Source organism: Lissotriton helveticus, chromosome 3_1 (genome assembly GCF_964261635.1).
Source record: "Lissotriton helveticus chromosome 3_1, aLisHel1.1, whole genome shotgun sequence".
NCBI lineage: Eukaryota > Metazoa > Chordata > Amphibia > Caudata > Salamandridae > Lissotriton > Lissotriton helveticus.
Genome location: NC_136061.1, coordinates 1,070,729,269 through 1,070,754,378, shown reverse-complemented (window position 1 = coordinate 1,070,754,378; position 25,110 = coordinate 1,070,729,269). Strand labels below are relative to the sequence as shown.

Sequence of the window (25,110 nt, the reverse complement as noted above, 5' to 3'; positions counted from 1 at the left end):
TAGGCTTTTTCCATAAAACTGACATCCCATGCAATCATGTCATATGAGCTTTATCATGAACATTTTGTTACAGGAAATGAATTGTGTGACACGTGATCCAGATCGAATCGCAGGAAGCTGACAGAAAAAATAGACATTGAGACAGTTCGGAGGGTTCACCTTCAACTGCAGGAAAGTATACCTGTCATGCCGTGGGTTGCAGCGCAGCCCGCGGCTCATCAGACCGCAACACTTACGTCCCACTAGATACAGCGGGACTTTTTAATTACTTGCCTGCAGCCTGGTGGGTTTTCTGGAAGGCTGCTGGGGGCATTCAAGGAGGCCATTTCTCTCCAGGCTTGCCCGGTTGGTCTGCAGTGTTCTTCTCACTGGGACCCATAATTCCTGGGAAGGAGTTTTCATGTGCCCTATCCATCACTGCAGCTCTTCTATACTATGTGGTTATTATTTCAAAATCCATCATGGCAGTCTCATGTCTTCCTTGATGTCACTTCCTGTTTTAGAGTAAAAAAGGAGTATGACTGCCTTCTTCCTTGTGTTGCGACACTCTTCTCTCCTGTTGGTGTTTTCACACTCCAGTTTATCCTCTCTTCCAGTAATTCTCAGTTTTTTTCACTAGTGTTTTCCTAATTCCAGTTTTCTCAGTTTCACGCTGGTATGGGTTGTTTTGCGGAAGTCCTGGAAACACTTCCTCCTGTTCCAGTAATTGGGTTTTGGTCTTCCCCTTGTCTCCTGGAAGCTTTCCTTTGCCATCAGAGGTTCTTTCCCTTTGGGGTTTTTCCTCTTGGGGACTTATTCTAGATGGCACTATCTGCTTAGGCGCTACCTGTGTCAGCTGCATTGTAGCTACAAGAAGGGGCTCCCCTTGTCTCTGGCAGATGACGAGACAAGACCTGGGCACAACAATCCTCTCATCACACTGCCTGCAACTAGAAGCCTATCATTTGAGAAACCTGACAGACTGCAATGGCCAATTTCCTGATTGGGCCGTGAAAACATGGATGCCTTACAAGATCTAATACAAGCGGGACTTGCGGATCCAGCACTGAACCTGGTTGAAACAGTATAATAAAGAGCTCAAGAGCTGCAGCAACTGAGGAATGAGAATTTGACTTTTCATCAAGCACTTAATACCGAAGTATCAAATGTTCCAGCCATTTCTCCAGCAACTCCCCATTTTTCCACGGATCCTAATAAACTTCAGGAATTTCTGGACTCCTTGACTGTGTTCTTCACTTTCCGACCAGCCCTATTTACCTTGGATCAAGCTAAATTTGGATATCTTATTAGAGCCTTTTCAGGCCCGGGACTGGCTTGGCTGATCTTATTGTTACCCACAGAGGATCTGAATCGTTCCGAATATACAGCTTCCTTGCAGCCTTCAATTAGATGTTTGTAAGAGCTGGTTTGGAGACTTCTTCTGAGGAAGATCTTTGTGAAATTCAGCAAGGCAGTCAGTATGTTCTGACTTACATCATTTGCTTCTGCTAGTTATCCGCTGAGACCACATGGGTGGAACAGACTCTTGTCACCCTTTTATGCCAGGGTCTTCATCAAGAGATAAAGGATGAACTGGTGCATTCACCCCACGCCTCAATGAGCGTCATCGGAATGAAAGACGCAGGGCCCGAGTTCAACAGCCCCTTGGGGTGGCTCGCCTTCATGTCCAGAAGAATGACACTCCTACCCCTGAGTCTCCTTAATCTTCAGGTGAAGAGCCAATGCAGATTGAGATAGCTCAGGAAGCCCTATTAGAGTTAGAATGAGAACATAGATAAAAGCAAGGACTGTGTATGTATTGCGGCTCTCCTTGCCATTTGATCTGTAATGGTTCAACTTGGCCTAAGAAGATTTTGGGAAGCACCATATCCCTTCCTCTTTAAAAGGAATGAGGACAGGAAAGTATGGAAGCCCATCAAATGTTCTCTCCAGACAACTGGTAACCCCTTTATTCTTTTTGGCAATGCTGTTAGCGCTTCCTAATGGAAAGAACAAAAAGGTGCTGACACCTTCAGGATAGTGGGGAAAGTGAATTACATCAAGTGAGAAATGTGCTCAGGAAAGGCAGATACCCCAGGTTTCGAAGGGGTTCCCAGAACAAGTTCATACATTAGATGGTACACCATTGGTCTCAGGCCCTGTAAAAGAGATGACCAGCCCTTTAAGATTGACCTTTGGAAGACATCATGAGGTTCTTCCCTTCCATCTTATGTCTCTCCAAACCACGTTATGATTCTAGGACTTCCTTGACTAGTAAGACTCAATCCATACGTCAACTGGGAGACTCAAACCCTATACCTGTCTTTCCAATTTTGCATCAGTTTTGCAATGTGAGTGAAGATTATTGGCTCCCTAAAGAAACCTCCTAAATCAAAGAAACAGAATTTGGTATGCTCAGTGTTTTGCAGGGAGTTCCAGCTCATTATCAAGGGTATGTGGATTCTTTCCAAAAACATATGGAAGTCTCTTTGCCGCCTCATTGAGTATTTGATTGTAGTATTCCTCTCGAACCTTGTGCTATTGTTCCTTTTGGAAGAGTCTATTCTGTTTTGGAAACTGAAAAAGAGACCTTGAAACAATATCTAGAGGAAAATCTTCAAAATGGGCTCTCTATAGGATCCTCTACTCCTGCTAGGGCCTCTCACTTTTCCGCATCTAATATAACCAAGGATCTATGTCCATGCATCAGCGTCAGGGGAGTGAACACAGTAACCATCAAAGAAAGATACACCTTGTCTCTCATCAAGGCTATTCCGGAGTCTGTTCGGGAATCCAAAATCTTCACCAGTCGGTCAGTCAGGATTCTTTATTCGATGATTAAAAATCACCATAAAAGGTACAAACATACAGTATACACTCATATCATTAAAAAACAATTAAATTAACATAATCCTGTTATTGATACAGCTATATCCAAGTATAATACTAGAAAAAGAAAAAAGACATTGTGGAACTTTGACACCATCAAGAATCTCACAGTTCCCCCCCCCCCTCTAGTTGCCCTCAATCGAGCAGCCACTTTAATAAAATTAATAATACAGCACAATGTAAGGGGATTGTTCGCCTGTTGTAAATAGATCAGAGCCTCTCGGGCGCATTTTATGTTAGATTTTTTTTAAATGTCTACCAAAAATCTACGCCTGGGTACAGAATAAAATGAACATAACAATACAAAATAAAGGGAATCCTGCAGAGACCTATTGTCGCAGCCGCAGGTTCCCTTCTGCTCAATTGTAGTGGAATACCCTAGAGGTGATCCCAATAAATATGGTAAAAGATTGAGCCTAAAACGGTTCATTAAAAATCTATCTTGTGCATTATGCATCAAATATAAATAGGGTTCCATTCCTTCTCGAGTCTTTACAAGGTTATAGGCACATACCGTGGTTTTAACCCTATCCCGCTCTGTTCTCACGGTGGCTTTATGTGCCAAAAACACTTTTTTAACAGTCGACTTATGGAGTGGGGTAATTATTGCCGGGTCAGAAAAGAGATTCCCGAAGCCCAGCATGTCCAGAACAGACTTGACATAACTGAGCCACGGGATTCGCAACCATTTTTCTCTGCCCAAACAATCCTTCATTATTTCCCTACTTAAGGTTGCCTCAGGGTTTATCCAGATTTTTAGCCAAGCTAAAATTGGCCTGACTGTCACCAAGTCCTCAAGATAGGGTATCCCTAACTCCCTGTGTGCAATAGATGCAACTAAGCTGTGCGGGGCTTTCAGGATGGAGCGTAGATGTTTGTTCTCCTCCCGCTGGAGTTGGCAAGTATTCACAAAACCCCACACCTCTGCCCCATAAATAACTTTGGAGCAGCACATGGAGTTATGCAGGGTCAACTCCTGTTCAGGGCACCACCTCCCCAACCTCCTACCATAACCTGCAATAGCTCCATTGGTGGCATTCATCTTTCGACAGCGTTCCTCTACGAGGTGGTTAAATTTTAAAGACCCGTCAAATAGTAAGCCCAGATAAGAGAATGATTTGACCTTCTCTATCTTGTGGCTCCCTATCAAGAATGTGCATTTATTGCATGGTTTATTACCGACAGATAAAACATACGATTTCCCAAGGTTGACAAAAAGATCTAAAGAACCCATAAAGGATACAAAACCATCAATTAAAATCTGTAGGCTCCTTGGTGTTCGCCCGAGGAGGACCGCGTCGTCTGCGTAAAGTAACACAGGAACATGACACGTCCCTACTCGTGGGCAATCTGATCCCAGCTGTAAAAGATGCTGCTCTAATTTGTTAATGTACAGGGAAAATAAAAAGGGTGCCAAAATACAGCCTTGGCGTACCCCACTTCTACAATAAAAAGAATCAGTACATTCCCCCTCCGTGTTATACCTTACTTGCGCTGAGGTGTTACTGTGCAATTCTCGTAAAATATTAATAAGGCCGACCTCTATCCCCATGTTAGTCATCATGTCCCAAAGCTTGTCCCTGTTAACATGGTCAAAGGCAGCTGCCAGGTCCATGAATCCCATATAAATGGATTCTATACTGGCCTTAGTGTACTTTGCTGCTAGCATATAAAGGTTCAAGCATTGGTCACTCGTGGACCGACCCTTCCTAAAACCATACTGTGTATCAGAGATAATATTATTCGCCTCAGTCCACTCCGACAGCCTATTTAGTATCCCCCTCCCCAAGATTTTGGCGGATACATCGATCAAGGAGATGGGGCGATAACATTGCGGGTCATCCCTATTGCCCTTTTTAAAAATAGGCACAATAATGACAAATTGCAGTGTTGATGACTCTTGTCATTATAGGGGCCCATAATTCCACAGAACTTAAGAACAGATCAGGCGGGATTCCATCTGGGCCTGGGGCCTTGTTCTTAGATAACCCCTCAATCCCGACCTTAATCTCCTTAGTGTGAAAGCTATGGGCTGGGCTTGGACAACATTCCGTTGATCATGCGATATGCACGTTTCATGATTATATAAAGCCCTATAATGAGTAATCCACGTAGTGGATGTTATATTTGTTCCCAATTTAGGGACCGTATCCTCCTGGAAGGTGGGCCTATTAATAATTCTCCAAAATTCGGTCATGTCCCTCTTTTCCCCCGCCTCCCTTAAATCTGCCCAACTTTCAGCTTGTAATGCCTTTTTCCTCCTGCACAGCTCACTTTTGTACTTTTTCCTGCAGGAGGCAACTCGTGTGTCATCTCTTGGCCTTATTTTAATACTGGCTTTAAGTTCCCTCAGGGCTTTAGAACAGTCTCGGTCAAACCATCGTGGTTGGCTACCAATAACTTTTGTCTGGTCACTAGTTTTTAACAGCCCATCTACTAGATCGGTAATATGTTTAAAAGCTGTAAGTAACTGCTGTCCTTCTATTGCCATATCTAGACATGCCTCAAAAGCTAACTTCCCCTTCTCTATCAGTGATTTATAGAACCTATCTCCATCAATCTTCGACCACCTAAGGCGTCTACCCTGGTCAGTAGCCCTCACAATTGTTGCAACGTGCTTGGTCCCACTGGGATCAGCACGATAGGGGACATCTAATACCAATGGATTATGGTCGCTAAACGGGTTCCATTCAATCCCCACCCTGGAGATCCTATTTTTAAAAACCCTTGAGGCGAAAATGTAATCAATATATGACAAGCAGCCTCTACCCTTAAAGGTGGGTGGCAAGGTCTCATCTTGCGGTAGATGCACCATGTCCAAAGTGTGAACCAGGTCATGGTCATTCAAAAATTTTGTTAAAGCGTGACCTTCTGGCGAGTGTTCAAAGTGGGCTCCACTCTCCTCCGGGCATCGAGACCATATTTCATCTAATGGGAAAAGGGCTGGACAGAGTTGGCAGTTGAAGTCCCCCATTACTAAGATGTTATGGGCAGGGGCCCTTGCTTCATGGGTGGGGACCTAACACAGTGTGTTTTCCAGTTCTCTAATCAGTACATCACATCCTCCACCTGCCACTTTATTATAAACATTAAACATTATCAATTTCAATCCTTTGCCATTAAACCGCACCTCTTGGATGTCATGTGAGTTACAGTTTGAGGTTGACCAAGTGCCCTGGAGGTTTAAGTCTACGTATATAGATAACCCTCCCACCGCCCTTCCTGGTCTAGATTTCCTTGCCGGGACAAAAAAACATTTGTACCCTTCTATGTGTAGGGAGCTTTTGTCAACTGCCCAAGTTTCTTGTAGGCAAATTATAGAAAAATTGGTTATATACTGTCGCCATTCATTATTATTAAATTTCGCGGCCAAACCCGCTATGTTCCACGAGACTATTCTAATTGCCTCGTCCACTACCTCCCCCCTTTTACCTCTCCAACCTGGGGATTGCAAAGAAGTTAATTGCACATCTTCTTCATCTATTTTTCCCATCGCTGTATTTTGATGGCAAGACTGCTCTAAAGGAGGGACATGTGCGTTACCATTTATGCTTGATTTTACCAGTCTAGGGGGAGCGTTTTGTAGGGCAGCAGTGTCATTGTCTGCTACACCGAGTCAATCAACTCCCTCCAAACCCGCTAGTGCTAAAAAAGCGATTAGAGGTGGGCAGGGAGTGATCAGCCCTGTGTTGCAAAAATGGTCTAAAGCTGCCCCCCTGCATTTGTAATGGGGGACCAAAACCAAAATTCTGGTGACCAGATAGTGCGTCAATATAATGGCCTTGTTGATGAACTGGGGGCCTAAGATTGGTTGCCGGAACAAATAGTCCTCTGGGATAAAAGTAGGTCAGATCTCGTACAGTGATTAAGCTACCAACATTTTGGGAAAACCCATCTACGATATATCTGACAACTTTTTCATCCTGAAAATTTATTATCACAATATCGCCTGCTAGATCCTTAGTTCTTTGGCCCAACCAGGACAGACGCCTAACATTAAGAATTAGCCCATTTAGATGTAAAGGAAGTGGGCAATTCTGTCTTAGCCAATATATGACCTTATTTTTCAGCCCTCGCTGGTCTTCTCCCCAACCTTCCTCTAAGACTGGCTCTCCGGTAAGAACTACTACGTATGGGGCCGCTTCAGGGGCTAATTCTACTCTAGGCCGCTTAGCTGGCAGAGTCCTAACAGGTTTATCTTGGCCAATGGGTTTGAGGGCGTTACCGGGGGGGATTCAATTTTGGTACTTGTCTGAGTGATTTTACTGTTTCTCCTTCCTTTGTCAACTTATCATTATTACTATTTAGCCCAGCTACAATAGGGAGCAATATATTGCGAGGTTTTGGTGTAGGCAAATTAGTAATTTTAGTTCCGTTTTGGACTTTAGCATTGATAAATGAAGGCGGAACAGACTTTTGGGGCTCAGAAGCTGATTTTGTTAAGTCCTTAACTGCCACTTTAATTTCCCCAATGGCCTTATCTAGTTTCTCAAGTTGGCTGGCAAGCGCCTTCATTCTCTCCACAAGTGGTGTTGTCAATGCTTTTATTAGTTGTTCTATTTTACTCATGAGATTATTACTAGGTGAGTCGTTAGTCAGGATGGGAGATGGATTAATCGTTGTAGATGGTATGGGTACACTCAGAGTGGGTCTATTAATAAGTCCCTCATTATTACAAGTGGTCTTATTTTTATTTTTGTTTTTCCAAAAAGAGTCCCCCCTCTTTTTCCTTCTTTTAGGCGGTGGGCCTTGAGGTCTAGGGGTTTGGGGTGTTACTTTTGCTATATAATTTGTGTCCGCTTCCGGCGGCAAAGTGTCTGGCAGCGCTTCAACCTCAAGGGTGTTATAATCAAAAACTGATTTATTTAGAGACTGGCCGCTAACAGCAACTATTGAGGGGGTTCTTTCTTGTAAGAGAAGAGGAATACTGTCATTTCGAGCAACCTCAGAAGCCTCAGAGTCCCCTTTCACCGAGGAGGTACTATGAATGGGAGAGATTATTAATTTTAGCGATCCCAAGGATGAACGCCTATTTTTAATCAATTCTATAGAACGACGTCTCTCCGCCCGTCTTTCTGAAAGGGTGATTTCCTTATCTATTCCAGTGTTGGGCCTCAATAAGAAGTTATCCAGCGTACGCTGGCTAGCCCCTCCTGTTGGAGTTTGCTTATCCTTAATGGGAGACAACATCCTCATATGCCGTTGGGATTTGCTCAAACACGCTGGCATGCCCCACAGTTCAAACAAATATCTTGCCAAACAACCCGGCTAAATGCGTGCACCCACAACCTGCCACCACACTAGGAAAACGTCCTTAACTCTGTATGTACGGCGAAATGGGGGGGTCCCAGCCAAGTCTCCCACAGTCTCCGAGGGCCTCAGATGGCCCGCCCTTTGCCCGGGTTTCGCCCGGCGCTCACGCGCAGCGGGGGAGAGGCTCTATGAAATAGAGATTTTGGCGAACAGGGGGCGGGGCTCTCAGGGGGCGCAGACCAGATGACACGGGTCAGGCAGGGACTCCTGGGAATACGAGTCCCTGCAGCGCACCACCCCTGATGTAGTCCGACCTTTCACCCCAGGCAAGCTCTGCAAAGTCTCTCCGTGATGAGCCCAAGCCGCGCAGCGGCACCCGCGAAGCAGTTGCGGCAAGTCGTTTGGGTTTTCTAAGGAAATGCAGCGTCCCAGGTAAATTCTTTCCGGCGTTTTAAAAGTTCCCGCCAAATCCAGGGAATGCACGAATATTTATGCAGGTTGCCGTCCGGGGGGCGGGGCTCTCAGGGGGCGCAGACCAGATGACACGGGTCAGCCAGGGACTCCTGGGAATACGAGTCCCTGCAGCGCACCACCCCTGATGTAGTCCGACCTTTCACCCCAGGCAAGCTCTGCAAAGTCTCTCCGTGATGATCCCAAGCCGCGCAGCGGCACCCGCGAAGCGGGTGCGGCAAGTCGTGAGGGTTTTCTAAGGAAATGCAGCGTCCCAGGTAAATTCTTTCCGGCGTTTTAAAAGTTCCCGCCAAATCCAAGGAATGCACGAATATTTATGCAGGTTGCCGTCCGGGGGGCGGGGCTCTCAGGGGTGCAGACCAGATGACACGGGTCAGGCAGGGACTCCTGGGAATACGAGTCCCTGCAGCGCACCACCCCTGATGTAGTCCGACCTTTCACCCCAGGCAAGCTCTGCAAAGTCTCTCCGTGATGATCCCAAGCCGCGCAGCCATGAGGGTTTTCTAAGGAAATGCAGCGTCCCAGGTAAATTCTTTCCGGCGTTTTAAAAGTTCCCCAAGTTAGAACGTTCAAGAGCCTAACATCTCCTTTGTATCAAAGAAGGAGAAGAGTGGAAGACTACTTTTAGAACACCCCTCAGACATTTTGAATACTGTGCTAGGCCGTTCTGATTGAGTAATGCTCCATCAATGTTTCAGTGCTTCGTGGACCATGTGTTTGTAGAATTGTTAAACCAGATAGTTGTGGTGTACTTAGATGAAATTCTAGTCTATTCTTCTAATCCGTCTTTATATCACAAACATGTTTGTCAAGTCCTGGATAGACTATGCCAAAATCAACTATTTTGCAGAACTGGAAAATATGAATTTGAGCAGCCTGAAGTGGAATACTTAGGGTATTGTCTCAATAAGATAGGGATAGCTATGGATCCTCAGAAATGTCTGCTGTTCTTAATCAGCCTTCTCCTTCCACAATTAAAGAGATCCAGTGTTTCCTTGGTTTAGCTATTTTTTATCTCCCGTTCATTGGAAAGTTTGCTTCTTTGACTTGTCTGGTCTCTCGAATCCTTAAGAAAGAAAATGTTTGTCATGGATTTCAGTAGAATGAGCAAGCTGAGACAGCCTTTTAAAGATTTAAAGTAGCTTTTTCTCATGCTCCTGTATTACGCCATCCTGTACCTCCAAAAAGTTTACAGTCAAGATGGATACCTCAGACCGAGGTGTACAGGCAGTTTTACTACAACTACAAGAAGACAATGGACTAGAACACTTATATTTTATCTATCAAACATCTTGTCTGATTAAGAAATAAAGTACTCGGTGTAAGAACGGGAACGCTTGGCCATGTGTCTATCCTGTAGCGAGTGAAGACACTTCCTAATGGTAGTCCGAAAACATTTTTAAATCATGCCGGGCAATCGGTATCTTTAGTGCCTTCACAACTAGCAATGCAGGAATAGCTGCCAAGCACGATGGGCCTATTTTTTCAATCAATATGACTTTATTATAACCTATATACCATCTTTCAAGAATGTAATTGTTGGTGCTCTTTCCCAGCGATATTCTGAGTGCCCGACTGCTTATCATCATAATAACCTGACCACTCAACGCATAATCGGAGCTACACAATCTTTTTGGATGGAGACCTAACTGGATATGCAGCATTAGCAAGACAGAATTGGAACTCCTTATACGACCAGGTCCACAGACAAGACAAATATTACTGCAAAGACAAGGGCTTATTAAACCAACCAAAGAGTTGCAGCTCAAAGTCCTAAAGAAGTGCCACAACTCCCACATAGCTGCCCATCGATGCATCTTATCCACCATAGAATGAATCCTTTGATCTTTCTGGTGGCTGATAGACCTGGCATCATTTGGCATGGTTTCCCTTGTCTTTTTGTTTCTGACCTCCTGTTTTGATTGTGTGCTGAACTTTCTTTTTGCTGGTTTTGGGACTCTGAGTTCTTTACCACTGCTGACCAGTGCTAAAGTGCATGTGCTTTGTGTCAAAAATGTGATGGCATTTGGCTTCTCCATGATTGGCATATTAGATTTACTGGTAAGTCCCAAGTATAGTGCACTACATATGCCCAGTGTCTGTAACTCAAATGCTACTAGTAGGCCTACTGCTCTGATTATGCCACCCACGTGGGTAGCCCATCAAACATGTCTCAGGTCGGCCACTGCAGAACCTGTGTTTGCAGTTTTAAACTGCCATGTCGACCTGGCTAGTTCACCTATTTGCCAGACCCAAATCTTACCTTTTATTACATGTAGGGCACCCCTATGGTAAACCCTAGGTAGCCCCACGGGCAGGGTGAAGTGTATTTAAAAGGGAGGACATGTGCTTTTGAGTTTTATATGTCCTGGTGGTAGTTAAAAACTGCTAAATGTGTTTTCCACTGCAGCAAGGCCTATCTCTCTCCCATAGGTAAACAAGTGTAACTTTCAATTGTGAGCAGATAACAAATTGGCGTTTGGTGTCTCTGGACTTTGCTGCTTGCTTTGCTGTGTTGACCTGCTGCCTGTTACTTCTTGTGTGGGAGTGAGAAGACTGGACTTTACTCTCTATATTCTGCTTTCTAAGGCTCTGCAAGGGCTTGACTGAGCTTGCCTCTTGTTGCTCAGGTCTCAGGGACATTAAAAACTTCACCTACATGTTGCTACCAGCACCTATGCTCCTCTTCTGTGTGTCATGTCCTGCCAAGTGATGCCAAATCCAGTCCTGGTCCCTTGGAGGTGAATTTGGTGCTGCAACCAAGAAACCGAAGCATCGACTCCAAAGCATCAGTTCAGAATCAGCGTACCCATGTGAAACTGATACAATGCCACTGCCTGCACTGAAGCCGTGGACACCCCATCACGAGTGCATGGCGCATGATCCTCAACTTTCAACGCAGCCCCAATTTTGCAACACAGCACCTCTGAAGAACCGCTGTTGCATGAGTCTCAAACACCACACCAAAGAAGTCCGCGGTGCAACGTCCCAACTCCAAAGCATCCCTGATCCTGCATGACTTTCAACCGACACATAACCTTGGCCCAGTGGTTCAACTTTGGTGCTGCGGAATGACACACTGCACTCTTGACATCGATGCCACGTCACCTTCAGGAACCTAGGCCATGCACCCACAGCCGATGCATCACCTCCTCTGCCCAACTCTTCAGGAACTGATGCCTCACCTCCTCTGTGTGACATTTTGTCTTCGTCTTCAATTTCCGATGCATCCAAGTTACTGTAAGGGGGTCTGCATGATTCCTGTATCTGGCCTACGCTTCATCGTGTTCATCGTGGACTGAACTTTTGGATTTGTCCCGATCAAGAGCCTGCAGATAACCCTAGTTTGAGCTATAGACTACCAAGCACTGCATTTTAGTTTAATCTTTAAATATTCATATCTTGACTTCTGTATGTTGGGTTTTTGTTATTTTGATCTTGTTTTACTCAGGTAAATATTAGCTGTTTTTCACAACTGGTGTGGAGTGTACTTTTGTGATGTATTCACTGTGTTACTGTGTGTGTGCGCACAAATACTTTACACGTTGCCTCTTTCATTTAGCGTGACTGCTCTGTGCCAAGCTACCTGAGGATGAGCACAGGTAAATCTTTAGAGTGTACTACACTTACCCTGACTAGAGTGTGGGTCCCTGCTTGAACAGGGTGCCTCCCTCTGCCAACTAGGGGCCCCATTTCTAACACTCATCATAGCAGATACCCATGTGTTGTTGAATCTTGGAAGAAGTCATATAGAGGCCCCTCCTCTTCTCCCTCAAAGAGAACTGTTTTCATCATTTTTTGGGGGATCGGGTATTTAAGGGCTCATAGACAAAATCATGATATATACCAAGTTTACTCTGTTCAAGTAGGTCTGTATTTTGGGTAGGAGAGTGATGTGGAGTGAACTCGTAGGACAAGAGTGCACAATATCAACTTTTGTAATTATATGTTTGATAGCAGGAAGTAGTAATTGTACCAAAGACTTAGATCCCATGCATATATCTCTTCATACTTCCGAGTTCTATTTCTAGAATTGCAATCCTGAATCATAGGCCTCTACCCGCAAATGTGCATAATTGTATTCACTTTTTTCTTCATAAAAATTAATTCGTCTACCTTTCTTCATTTTTGGAGAGTTGAATGTTGGAGCAGGTAGAGTGCAAATTACCCGCTGGGTTTTGTGATGTTGCTATCCTCCTCCTCATCACACCTCAAGCTGAAGATGCTCTGGTTAGCATAACAATGCTATCTGGGAAGCAGTGTCATTTCCCTTGGAATTAGGTTAAAAATATTTAACAAATATTTGAGAAATAACACATGGGCTCGTGCATGCACACAAACATGCACACATATCACAAATATTTGTTTTGTGCAGTAAATGCTTTTGCCCACCAAGTTGTCTTATCAGGTTTTGAATGGTCAGGATGTTTACACCCAGATCATTGCAACAGGCACGTAATCTTATGAGACGTCTAACTGACATCTCGAAATTGCAGGTGGCTGTTTCTTACAGGTGACAGTTTGCCAAAGTATGTGCCCAACTTGCCAGTCGTCTACTGGCCACTAACAAGCCCTTTATATAAAACACAAAATTAACTGATAGATTTAAAGGGCAACAAGAATGTTGGTTATTTTTTAAATAAAATCCCGAATTCCATTTGACTCCTTTAACAACCAACATCTCTATCCTCCCAATGCTTTTCAATCAATCACCCGGGCTCTGCTTAATGAACAGTCTTCCTTATTAGGGTGCACTGCTAAGATGGTTGGGAAATATCAGACTCCCACCGCCAAAATCTCACTGATTATGCAATAACCATGGTGCAATCCTGGCACAAGAGTCATGCTCACTCTACAGGCATAGGACACATTCATTGGTAGTCACAGTACCCACCTGCCCCTCCCTTTCATGAGTGAATACATCATGGAGGAAATTGTACGTGTGGCTGTAGTTTTTTTTATTTTACAGGGATTGTAGGATATACAAGTATGGCCCCAAAAAAACCTTATATCAACCATCAATCAGCAACAGCACAGCCTTTCTCGGGGTACACATTCATTGTTGCTACTCATTGTCTCTGCCTCCTGCAACACCCTCCTCCTCACACACTGTACACTCACTCATCTCGGCCATGCTCCAAAACTGAAACTCAGCATACCAAGGCACCCTTCCAGACCAGGATCATAGCCAGCACTGATGCTCAGCATGAACAGAATCACAGCCAGCACTGATGATCAGCATGAACAGAATCACAGCAGCACTGATGCTCAGCGTGAGTAGAATCACAGCTAGCACTGATGCTCATCATGACCAGAATCACAACCAGCACTGATGCTTAGCAAGAGCAGAATCACAGCCAGCACTAATGTTCAGCATGAACAGAATCACAGCCAGCACTGATGTTCAGCAAGGGCAGAATCCGAACCAGCACTGATGCTCAGCATGAACAGAATCACAGCCAACACTGCTGCTCAGCATGAACAGAATCACAGCCAGCAGAATCACAGCCAGCACTGATGCTCAGCATGAACAGAATCACAGCCAGCACTGATGCTCAGCAAGAGCAGAATCACAGCCAGCACTGATGCTCAGCAAGAGCAGAATCACAGCCAGCACTGATGCTCGGCATGAACAGAATCACAGCCAGCACTGATGCTCAGCATGAACAGAATCACAGTCAGCACTGATGTTCGGTATGAACAGAATCACAGCCAGCACTGATGCTCAGCAAGTGCAGAATCACAGCCAGCACTGATGCTCAGCATGAACAGAATCACAACCAGCACTGATGCTCAGCAAGAGCAGAATCACAACCAGCACTGATGCTCAGTATGAACAGAATCACAGCCAGCACTGATATTCATCAAGAGCAGAATCTGATCCAGCATTGATGCTCAGCATGAACAGAATCACAGCCAGCACTGATGCTCCGCAAGAGCACAATCACAGTCAGCACTGATGTTCGGCACGAGCAGAATCACAGTCAGCACTGATGTTCGGCATGAGCAGAATCACAGTCAGCACTGATGTTCCGCATGAGCAGTATCACAGCCACCACTGATGCTCAGCAAGAGCAGAATCACAGCCAGCACTGATGCTCAGCAAGAGCAGAATCACAGCCAGCACTGATGCTCCGCAAGAGCAGAGTCAAAGTCAGCACTAATGTTCGGCATGAGCAGAATCACAGTCAGCACTGATGTTCCGCATGAGCAGTATCACAGCCACCACTGATGCTCAGCAAAACAGAATCACAGCCAGCACTGATGCTCAGCATGAACAGAATCACAACCAGCACTGATGCTCAGCAAGAGCAGAATCTGAACCAGCATTGATGCTCAGCATGAACAGAATCACAGCCAGCACTGATGCTCAGCAAGAGCAGAATCACAGCCAGCACTGATGCTCCGCAAGAGCAGAGTCAAAGTCAGCACTAATGTTCGGCATGAGCAGATTCACATCCAGCACTGATGCCCAGCATGAGCAGTCACATCCTGAACACGTGCACGCAGCATGAGCATACTTTCACACCCACAGCCAGACACAGCACCGACACCACATACTGTGCAGTCTTAGCTATGCATCCTGACCACACTCTCACCAGGAAACTAGCTCGCCAAATAAACAGACTCCCAGTTTTCTCACACCCCCATCACTTTCAGGCACCAGAAGATTCTTATCACACTCAGCTCTATTTCTCATGATTTCACAACGTCTTTGACCCAGGACCATCTCACCTTCAGAAAACACCTCAAGACCTGGCTATTCGAGCAGTAGCGCCTTGAGACCCTCGCGGGTGAGTAGCGCGCTCTATAAATGTATTGATTGATTGATTGATTGATTGATTGATTGATTGATTACTCTCCCTCTTAAAATAAAAAAAGTGCTGGTACTCCGGACCGGACAGTACCGGCCCATTTAAAGCACTGGCCTATGGTGAAAGCTGCAGTTTTTCTCACAAACACCGTCCACATTTAGACCAGCAAAAAGAACGATCTAAATGTAGGTAATGTTTCTTATTTCACCCCACAGTACGACATGCCAAATTAGTTGTAGTGCCTCGCATTGACTGGGGCACTGCCATATTTTTATGCAAGTGCCAGCATGCTGAAGTGGCAGCCGCTACCCCCTCGACATTTTGTGGTCACCGGTGGAGATTCCAGTAAGCAGGCTGTAGTCACTAGTGGGGTCCTCCTGCCACAGGCTGCACAAGGTGCCGGGCAAAGGCCACTAACTGACCGGTGGAAGCTTCCTTATTGAGGCTTGCGTTATTTTCTTGTCTTGTCGGTCACATTGCCTGGCCTTATCTTCACGATGTTAGGTTTTACCTCTAATTATGTATTTCGTTTTCTATTGAAGTCATTTTTTGCATTCCCCAACGTTAAAATAAGTCTTTGGGACAATGGTTCTATCTGAAAATGTCGCTAATAAATACATGAAATGTCTCTGAAGATAATGGCATACTTTTTGCACACTGTTGTTTGTTTGTACTTTTATGCTAGGTGGTTGTTAACGCACTTATAGGAGCCATCCCGTCCATCATGAATGTGCTTCTGGTGTGCCTCATTTTCTGGCTAATTTTCAGCATCATGGGAGTAAACCTTTTTGCTGGTAAATACTATCACTGTGTGAACACCACATCTGGCGAGACGTTTCTAAACACCGAAGTGAACAATGAAACAGAGTGTTTTGCACTAATACACCAGAATGTAACAGCCCGGTGGAAGAATGTGAAAGTGAACTTCGACAATGTGGGAGCTGGATATCTGGCTTTGCTTCAGGTGGTAAGTTCTTATTCAGTCCATATTTTACAATATTTTACATGGACATGCGATAAAGTAAGAGGCACAATTTGAATAGCAGGATAGTTGCAAAATGGGAAGGGAGGTGTGGGCACCACAAGCACTGTCCCACAGTCTTACAGGTGGTGTCCCGCCATATTTAATGTTCCCCATCGTGTCAGCGTGCCCATTACCACCAAGGTCTTACTGGTCAAGCCTTAGAAGATGTAAGCTGAATAAACAATGTTGTCGAGGGAAATCTCAACAGTTTTTGGGGGGAATTTAACAATGCTCGTATGGGGGGCAGGGTCATTTGCAGATTAGTAAACTGCGAGGAACATTTTATAAAAACATTTCAAGCTTTAAATTCACATGCAATGGATATATTTGCGAATTTAAGGTCTGTTGATAGTATTGTAGATATTTATGAAAAACATGCAAAAAATATTGTAAACTTTATGCACAATGGAAGTATTAATTAATTTCATGGTTTTTTTTTCAATAAGGTTATAGATTCGAAAAAGTCTACCTCTAAGTCTGAATACCTGTTTATCTATTTATGTGTCCTGCAACCTACATATCATTTAGTTACCTGATATATTTGCCTGCCTAGTTATCTGTTAATCCATACAAGAAGTTTTTTGGTACATTAAAATATTCTGTACCGCTCTTTCTTAAATACATACATAGGTGTGGAGAAGAAACAAAATGTAAATTCAGTGGTTTAACTTACCATTATTGTGGGATTTGTTTTGCTCATACGAGATTAATTATACAGTAGCTAGCTTTTTCATTGGCGTTTTAAAATGTCATTTCCCATTAAGTTAGGCTGGGCATTTGCTGATCTGAATCAAAGCAATCTTCATCCAAAGCATATAGTTTTCGCTTTTATGGAAGGCCCCTGGTTATACGGGGTACCTACCACATACTGCTGCATCTCAGCTGCATCTCAAGGCTGGAGGCACAAGTTTGTTGTCCTGGATTTCCATCGTCATTCACATTTTGCTTCCTCCCACCATATCATGCGTCATGGAACAATATATCAGCCCACTTCAGCCATTAGCTCTCTCTGGTGTAAGTGACAGCATTTGGTACTGCACATGTGCACTTCCTCCAAAACGTAGTCCCCTTCACTAGGCAGAGAAGAGCATCATGAGGCAAAGCAATGGTGATATAGCATCCTTCAGCAAGGGCCAGCTTTAGCGCTGGTGGCGCACAGTGCGACAATTCTTTTTAGCACCCCCACCCCCTTTGACCGCCTCCTTGGATTCTCTTACTACCACCAGGCAAAAGTGCCCCTCATCTCTTCAATAATACCATATTACTAAATACAGCGGCCCTCCTGAGGTCAGCCCCCCTCCACAGGTCAGCGTCCGCACCAGTCTACTGCCCTAAAGCCGGCCCTGCCTTCAGCTATACAGTTACCAATGGAAATCGAGGTGAGTGGACTTGCAGCTTGCACTGGTTGAAGAGATTTGGTGACAGGTATTTTCAATGCATACTTAGCAGGTCCTTCTCTGCGATCTGAGATTATCCAAAACAGCTCCAGGGAGACGGATCAGCTTGAAGTATCTATCAATGGCGTCGGATTGGTAACGCGGGCATTCGGGAAATGCCCGAGGGGCCGGTGTCTGAGTTCTGCTGTGGGCTGCTTTTTTTAGCAGTCTGGGGGGGCAATTTGGGCGCTGTCTCTATTGTTCGTATACAGCCAGGAGCCCAGTGGGTGTCTGAGTGGCCTTTCTAGAGTCAGATGGGCGCTCATTACCCAGTGCGTTTAGCAACAGGCAGAGGTATCACTCCCTTTGTCTCGCTGGCCGGCCCATTAATGTGTGCACATACTGAGCGGGGGCAGGGGGCCTGAGGAGAAGTGGCCTCACTTGTTTCACCACTGTAAACTAATGTGTGCATTTTTTTTATCTGTATCTGGATATTTTCACAGCAATGGTCCTGCACCCGTCGAGGTAGGGCTGTGCGAGTCTGTCTTGTCTTTATTCTACCCCGGAAGTGGCAGAGTGAAGTGGAGCCACATAACAGTGCAGATGTCAGTTCATTTCTTACTGCACCTTCGTACGAGGAAGGATCCGGAGCTCTGGTCCCTGTTTCCGCAGTTTTCAACAACTTTTCAAATCCGGTGTGCAAGGGATCGATGTCCCTATCTCAAATGACAAGGTTGAAGCCATGCCATTAGGTCAGAGGGAGATGTCAGTAATGGACCATCGCTAGGTGTGCTTTTGATATCTAATCTCTGGGCACAACTTTAAGTCTTCTTCAAAGTGTGTACCACGCACCAGAAAGCGAGCCAATATTCTGAAGCAAAGACGTATGTTGCTGAACATCGGAATAAGTCACGGACCTCATGTAAGTCCCGCTCCAAGTCGAGGGTGTGGACCCGCTTCTGCTGTAGAGGACAATCCCAGGACAGTTCCTCTTTACGGCCAATTTCACCAGGTAAGTCAAAGTCTAAGTCTGAAGAAAAATACAAGGATGCAAACTGAATAGACCCCTATCTCGCCATTCTCTATTGAAAGAGAAGTTGCATGGGCGTCGAGGTGCCAATCAGTCTCACTTCCAATCCCTGCCTGAGAAGCCCATTCCTCAATAGACCCCAGTGCACCATGAGTTCTGCGGGCCATTGGTGATGCCACAGCAGGTTGAGGCCTTCAATGAGGTCAGGCTGCATATTTTTTGCACTTTTCTGGCTCCTTCTGGCACATCTACTGCTCCCATAAATCCACAGGGGCCCAGTCAACTTAGTGCTGGCAGAACCATACTCAGTCCCTCACACCCACCTTGAGTTCCGCATCGATTCCGGTGCTGACTTCCATTCTGACATCGACATATGTGTGCTGATCTCTCTTTCATTGATGTTGATACCGATCTTGTCGGTACCAGAGGGGAATCACAAGCTGACTCTGCTGTTCAACTATGAACAGAATCTTTCTCGATCACAGCTGAGGATTAACTCCAGTGCACCTGGTTCCTGCCACCCTGATTCTGTCACCATAAACCTTCTGCCGCAGAGTCATCCTCAAAGGCTCCCTCATCTTTTTAATTTCGATTTGAATCAAAGTTTACTTTCTGGAGATGACATGGGGATGATTTGCCCCCGCATTACGATGATTACAGTTTATTTATATACCTACAGAAAGTGGTATTAAAACGTCACCTGAAATAGGGTTGTTGTCCCCCATTATACCCTCAACACAAGAAAGTGTTTCCTTTGCTGTGGTGATGTGACATGCACCTGAGGTCCTTGACCTACAACTGTCTTCTATTGAAGTTAAAAATAATGTCCTTATGGAAGGCTTAAAACCCGGGATGCTTCATCTGACCCTTGGCTTCCATTGAAACAAGCCCTCGCTGACACTCTGATAGGCACCTGGTGTAAACCTCGCTTTTTTCCACTAGTAAATAGGTTGATTCCCAGATGCCAAAGGCCAGCACTAGGTGACCCAGATTTTTTAATGCACTGTCCTACTCCAGAGACCTAGCGAGTGATTCATGTTTCCCAAAGCTTTCCATGCAACTTCCCCAGTCAGGGAATCAAAGAGGATTGAGGCATTCAGGAAACAAGTGTTTTCATCAGCCAGCCTGGCTTTGAGATTGCAGTTTGCATACTGAGTTGACATGCACATGCCCTCTGGGACATGGCAAGCTAAATCTTGGCAGCGGTCCCGCAAAAATATAGAGCCTCCTTGCCTCAAATCATTTGAGATGGTCATGATGCAGCCAAATACGTCATTCCTGCTGGCCTGGCTATGGTCTATTGCTCAGGGTCAGAAGTCAGCACAGCTGTGGTACTCTGTCAACATGCAAGGATTAATTTATTTATTTTTCAAGACAGATCCCCAATCAGCTTTGGTCTTTCTGTGAATACTCAAGGTGATAGGTGTACAGACAGCAGCAGGCCCCTGCAGAAGTTCCCACAGTCCATTTGTGACCCCGGATGGCAATGTAGCAGATACCATGCAGGCCCTCAAGGCACCATTCTTACCACTCCCCATCCCGTGTAGCAACAGCCTCCAAGCTAATTTAGTTTGCCCATATCAGCACACATCCATCTGGTGGGAGGAAAGATGGAATGCTTTGCCCCGGGATGGCAATCTTTCTCATCTGACAAATGGCTCCTTCAGATAGCCAATTAGGGCTGACTCCTTTGATTACTTTCTGTCCCACCGCAGCTTCTTCCCACATCAGAACAGCTCTCAGAAAAGTACCTTTACATCTTGCTGCAAGAGCTGTGGACTCTGTTTTCCAATGGATCCATGATGAGGGTTCAGGCCACAGAAATAGGGACAGGCTGTTACTCCCGCTATTTCTCCATGCCAAAGAAGGCATGTCCAATTTTGAATCTTTATACTCCAAATACCTTCTCGGGGAATGACAGTTTGAAAATGCTCATGCTAGCCCAGGTTCTATCAGTCCTGGATCCGTGCCGTTCCTCAGAGGTTGCATGCAGTTCAGGGTGGTCCAAGAGCATTTTCCATTTACCATGAAAGTGATGGTGGTGGTCACAGCCCGAGGTTAGGGGTACCAGTTTTCCCTACCTCAACAATTGACTGTTTAGGCTGCTCACCACAGTCAGTCGGGACCACCTCTAGACGACAGCAAACCTCTGGTCATCTCTGGGGTTCTCGATCAACTTGCTGAAGTAGCACTTTACGCCCTTGCAGAGACTTCCATTCATAGGAGCTGTCTTGGATATGGTGCAGTTAAAGGCCTTCCCTCCATCATGAGTCCAGATTTTTTGGGCTATGATCCTGATGTTTCAGCCTCTGTTCTGGGTCTCAGTGAGAATGGTTCTGAGGCTTCTTGGGCAGTTATCCTCTTACATCCTGCTTGTTGTCTATGCCAGATGGCATGTGAATGCCCTGCAGTGCAATCTGAAGTCTTAGTGGGATCAGCAGCAAGGAAACATATCAGATTCTATATATGTCTTGGAAGGGATAGCATGAGATCAGCAATGGTGGAAGTTTGACCTCAGTTGAACTAGTGGCAGACCCCACTCCCTACTCTACCTACAGCTGATGGTAAAGACAGATACATCACTGTTGAGTTGGGAAGGTTGTCTTGGGGAGGTGGAGATCAAAGGACTCTGGTCTCCCATGGAAGCCCAGCTCCATCTCATTCTATAGGAGCTGCAGGCCATTTGCCAGCACGAAAGGCCTTCCTGCCATCCATCAAGAGGAAGCTGGTGTAGAATTTCACAAACAACACTACTGCCATGTGCTAATGCAAAAATCAGAGCAGAGTGGTGTCCTTGGTCCTGTGACAAGATGCACTGCACATCTGGAGTTGACAGGGCAGTCAGGGCATTTCCCTGATTGTGAACTATCTGATGGAATCTTTAAACACGAGCTCAGCCAACGTTGCCTGGTGGATCATGAATGCAAAAAGGTGGTGGAAGGAATGCTTGAATTAATCTTAGCCACTGGTGATCACTCTGGGCTGCATTCCAGACCATTGTTTTTCACCCACAGAGCCATTCTAGACAAAGACTCACCTTATGCAAATCAGTTTTGGTCCTCCTTTAATAGTAATAGTCCAACCCTGAAGTGCCTGGACAAGTCCCCTCCAGATGGGAACACAAGCATCCCCAGACCACTTTCAAACAACTTAAGTCTCATCAGTGTGGTATAGGTTGAGCCCTATACAAAGTGAGCATGGGACTCATGTCTGGGCATGACCGTCTTACTTAGGGCATCTACAGCAAAAACAACAAAGTGATGGAAGGAATGCGTGTATTAATCTCAACCACAGGTTATTGCTCTTGGTCGCATTTCAGACCATCGTTTATCATAAACTGTGCCATCCTAGATAGAGACCCACCTTATGCAAATCAGTCTTGTTCCTGCTCCAATCAGTATAGTCCAGCCTGAACTACCTGGCCTGGCCCCCTCTAGATGGAAACACAAGCAACCCCAGGCCAGTTTTGACCTACTTAGGCATCATCAGTGTGGTATAGGTTGTGTTCCGTGGCACAGTGGTCACGGAAAACATGTCTGGACATGTCAGTGGCACTTAGGGCGTCTGATATAAAATCAATAAGGTGATGTAAGGAATGCTTGGATCAATCTCTGCCACTGGTCATTGTTCTGGGCCGCATTCCAGATCATCATTTGTGATGTGACCCACTGTGCCGTACTATCTAGACACCCACCTTATGCAAATCAGTCTTGGTCAGTCCATTTCAGGGACGGCCTGTCAGTTCAGCTAGACTGTTCCAATTGGAGCAGCGTCAAGACTAGCCTGCACATGGCTGGGTACAAACTGAGGTGGCATGTTGTGCTAAATAACAATGTACTGAGATGCGGCCCGAGTGATTACCAGTGGCTGAGATTAATTCAAGCATTTGATCCATCACTTTTTTGTATCCTTCAGTGTCACTCTTTAAGTGGGAGAGGTATGCCCAGACGTGTGACCCATGCACACTGTGCCACTGCAACCAAGCTATACCTAACTGATAAGCCCTAATGAAGGTGCAACCATTCTCAGGGTGCTTGTCTTCCAGTTTGTGGAGAACCTGCCCATGCTTTTCTGGCTGGTCAGCTCATATTGGAGTAGGGTCAAGACTGGTTTTCATGTGTCTGGTTCCAAAGTGAGGTGGCATTGTGTGCAAAATAATGATGGACTCGGATGTGGCCCCATGTAATTACCAGTGGCAGCGCTTAATTAATGCATTCTATCAATCACTTTTTAATATATTTTGGTGGATTAAAAATGACATTTGCACCTGAGGTTGCATGACATCTTTCAAAAGTGTTAGAAACCCTTGCTAAATCTTTTTACAACTGTCACAAATGCTCAGTATCAGAACTTTTGCTCACTGGAGTTCCTAAGAAGGCTCTCTCTGGGAGATGCTTTCTGGCAGTAGAGCACAACACTCCTGTACGCTTTTCTACTTTTACCTCTCCTGCCTCTAATTCTGAAGAAGATCAGGAACAACCCGACCCAGATCATTCTAGTGGCACTGAATTGGGCTTGGAAAGCGTAATAACCAGAACTTCTGGGCATGAGCATCCATCCTCAGATCAGGTTAACGGTTTGGGAGGATATTCTGTCACAGCAGGGGGGCAGGGTTCTGCACCAAACCTGCACTATCTACACCTCTATGTGTAGTGATTATGTGGAAGCAGTTGACTGCATTCTATCTACCACCCAAGATTTTATCTGTGCTGCCTGTCATCCTTCTACAATGTCCTTCTACACCGGGCACTGGGACACATTTGTGGCCTGGTGTGAAGTCTGCAACACAGTCCCGTTTCAAACCAAATTATTGGATGTCTTCTTGTTTGTTCTGTTTTCAACCTAGCATGGTCTTGCTGTGGGAACTATTAAAGGTTATTTGTTGGCCTTTTCGACTTTTTTGCATTTACCAGACCAACCGTCCATATCAACCCACCTATAGTGATGCAATTTATTAACATTTTGACACATGTTCCCTTCTAGACCATTTGTGATGCCACACTAGGATCTTTACTTGGCCCTGATGTTTCTCATGTGCACCCACTTCGAGCTCATGCACAGCTGCTTCTTGAGTTCCCTGACCATCAAGACTGGTTTACTCATTGCGATCATTTGAGTTTGTCACATGAATAAACTCCAGGGACGGTCAGTGCAACCTCCCTGCACCAGCTTTTTATTTTCAGACAAACTGATGCAAAGGACCTGGGGGACCGCAATCTAAAAGTCTTGACTCCTTTTCACATTTGAAAATCTTCTAGAATTTTTTGTCCAGTGTAGGAAGATGGTTCTCTATATCATCATCATCATAATCTTTATTTCGGTAATTGTATCACCATAAAAGATATACATAGATCATTTCAAAAGTTATAAAAATCATAAAATAATAAAAACATCACAGTCCATCCAAATGCATAATAATTTGCCAAAATCAAATTTATAGTCAGTTAGTAATCAGTCGCCTGCTTTAAGGTGTTTACTTCTCAAGTACCACATTGCTCCCAGGTATTTGGCAACGGCAAAGACGATGGGTTCAGTCAGATCTGATTTGAGAACTCGGAGCGCGGTCAGGCACTCCACAAAACCCAAGCTTCTGCATAAGGGAACAATCCATTTCTTACGGGAGGCATGGTAGGCTGGGCAGAAAAAGACTATGTGGAGATCTGTTTCGTTGTCCACCCCGCAGGCCGGGCATTTACTAGATGTTGATTTGCTCCACTTACTAGTTAGAACTCTGGTGGGTAGAGTCCCATGCCTCCATTGTAAATATAGTTTCCTTAGGAGTGGAGGATATATTTTGTCCAAGACTGGCTCAAATCTATAGCTGTCCTTAATAGATAAGAATAACTCTGTATGTGTGCCCAGAGTTTCTTGTTGACAGAGTGCTGCTAGTTTGTTATCATGGTATGTCTTTGTGAGACTCTTTTTTGAGGTTAGTGGACATGCAGATAGAGGATCAGACCATAGTGACAGAAGGCCCAGTCCATTCAGCTTGGTTCTGATATGTTTAAGCCACTTAATTTCCCCAACATTTGGCATAGCTAGAACTTCTTGTAGACCCTGCCTATAACTACTCAGTTCTGGGACTGCCCACAGCCTACGCCAGTAGAGGAGGGGACGCAGTGCCAGTTCATCGCTTAGGGGTCGCAGCCCTAGGTCTAGCCTAAGTGGCACAAGAGGCGTGCTAATCGGGAGTTGTACCACCTTCCTTATGAACTTATTCTCCTCTTTTAATAGTTCTGAGGAAGATACATGCCCCCAGAGCTCACAACCGTA

General features: G+C 45.2%; 1 protein-coding gene across 1 annotated transcript in view; it reads left to right on the top strand.

The window, feature by feature from the left end:
- LOC144823277 (sodium channel protein type 2 subunit alpha-like) overlaps positions 1-25,110 on the top strand; it is a 942,252-nt gene that overhangs the window by 770,827 nt on the left and 146,315 nt on the right. Inside the window, exon 22 of the mRNA XM_078681632.1 lies at positions 16,093-16,374. Coding sequence (XP_078537758.1) covers positions 16,093-16,374 — 282 coding nt within the window. The remainder of the gene's footprint in view (positions 1-16,092; positions 16,375-25,110) is intronic.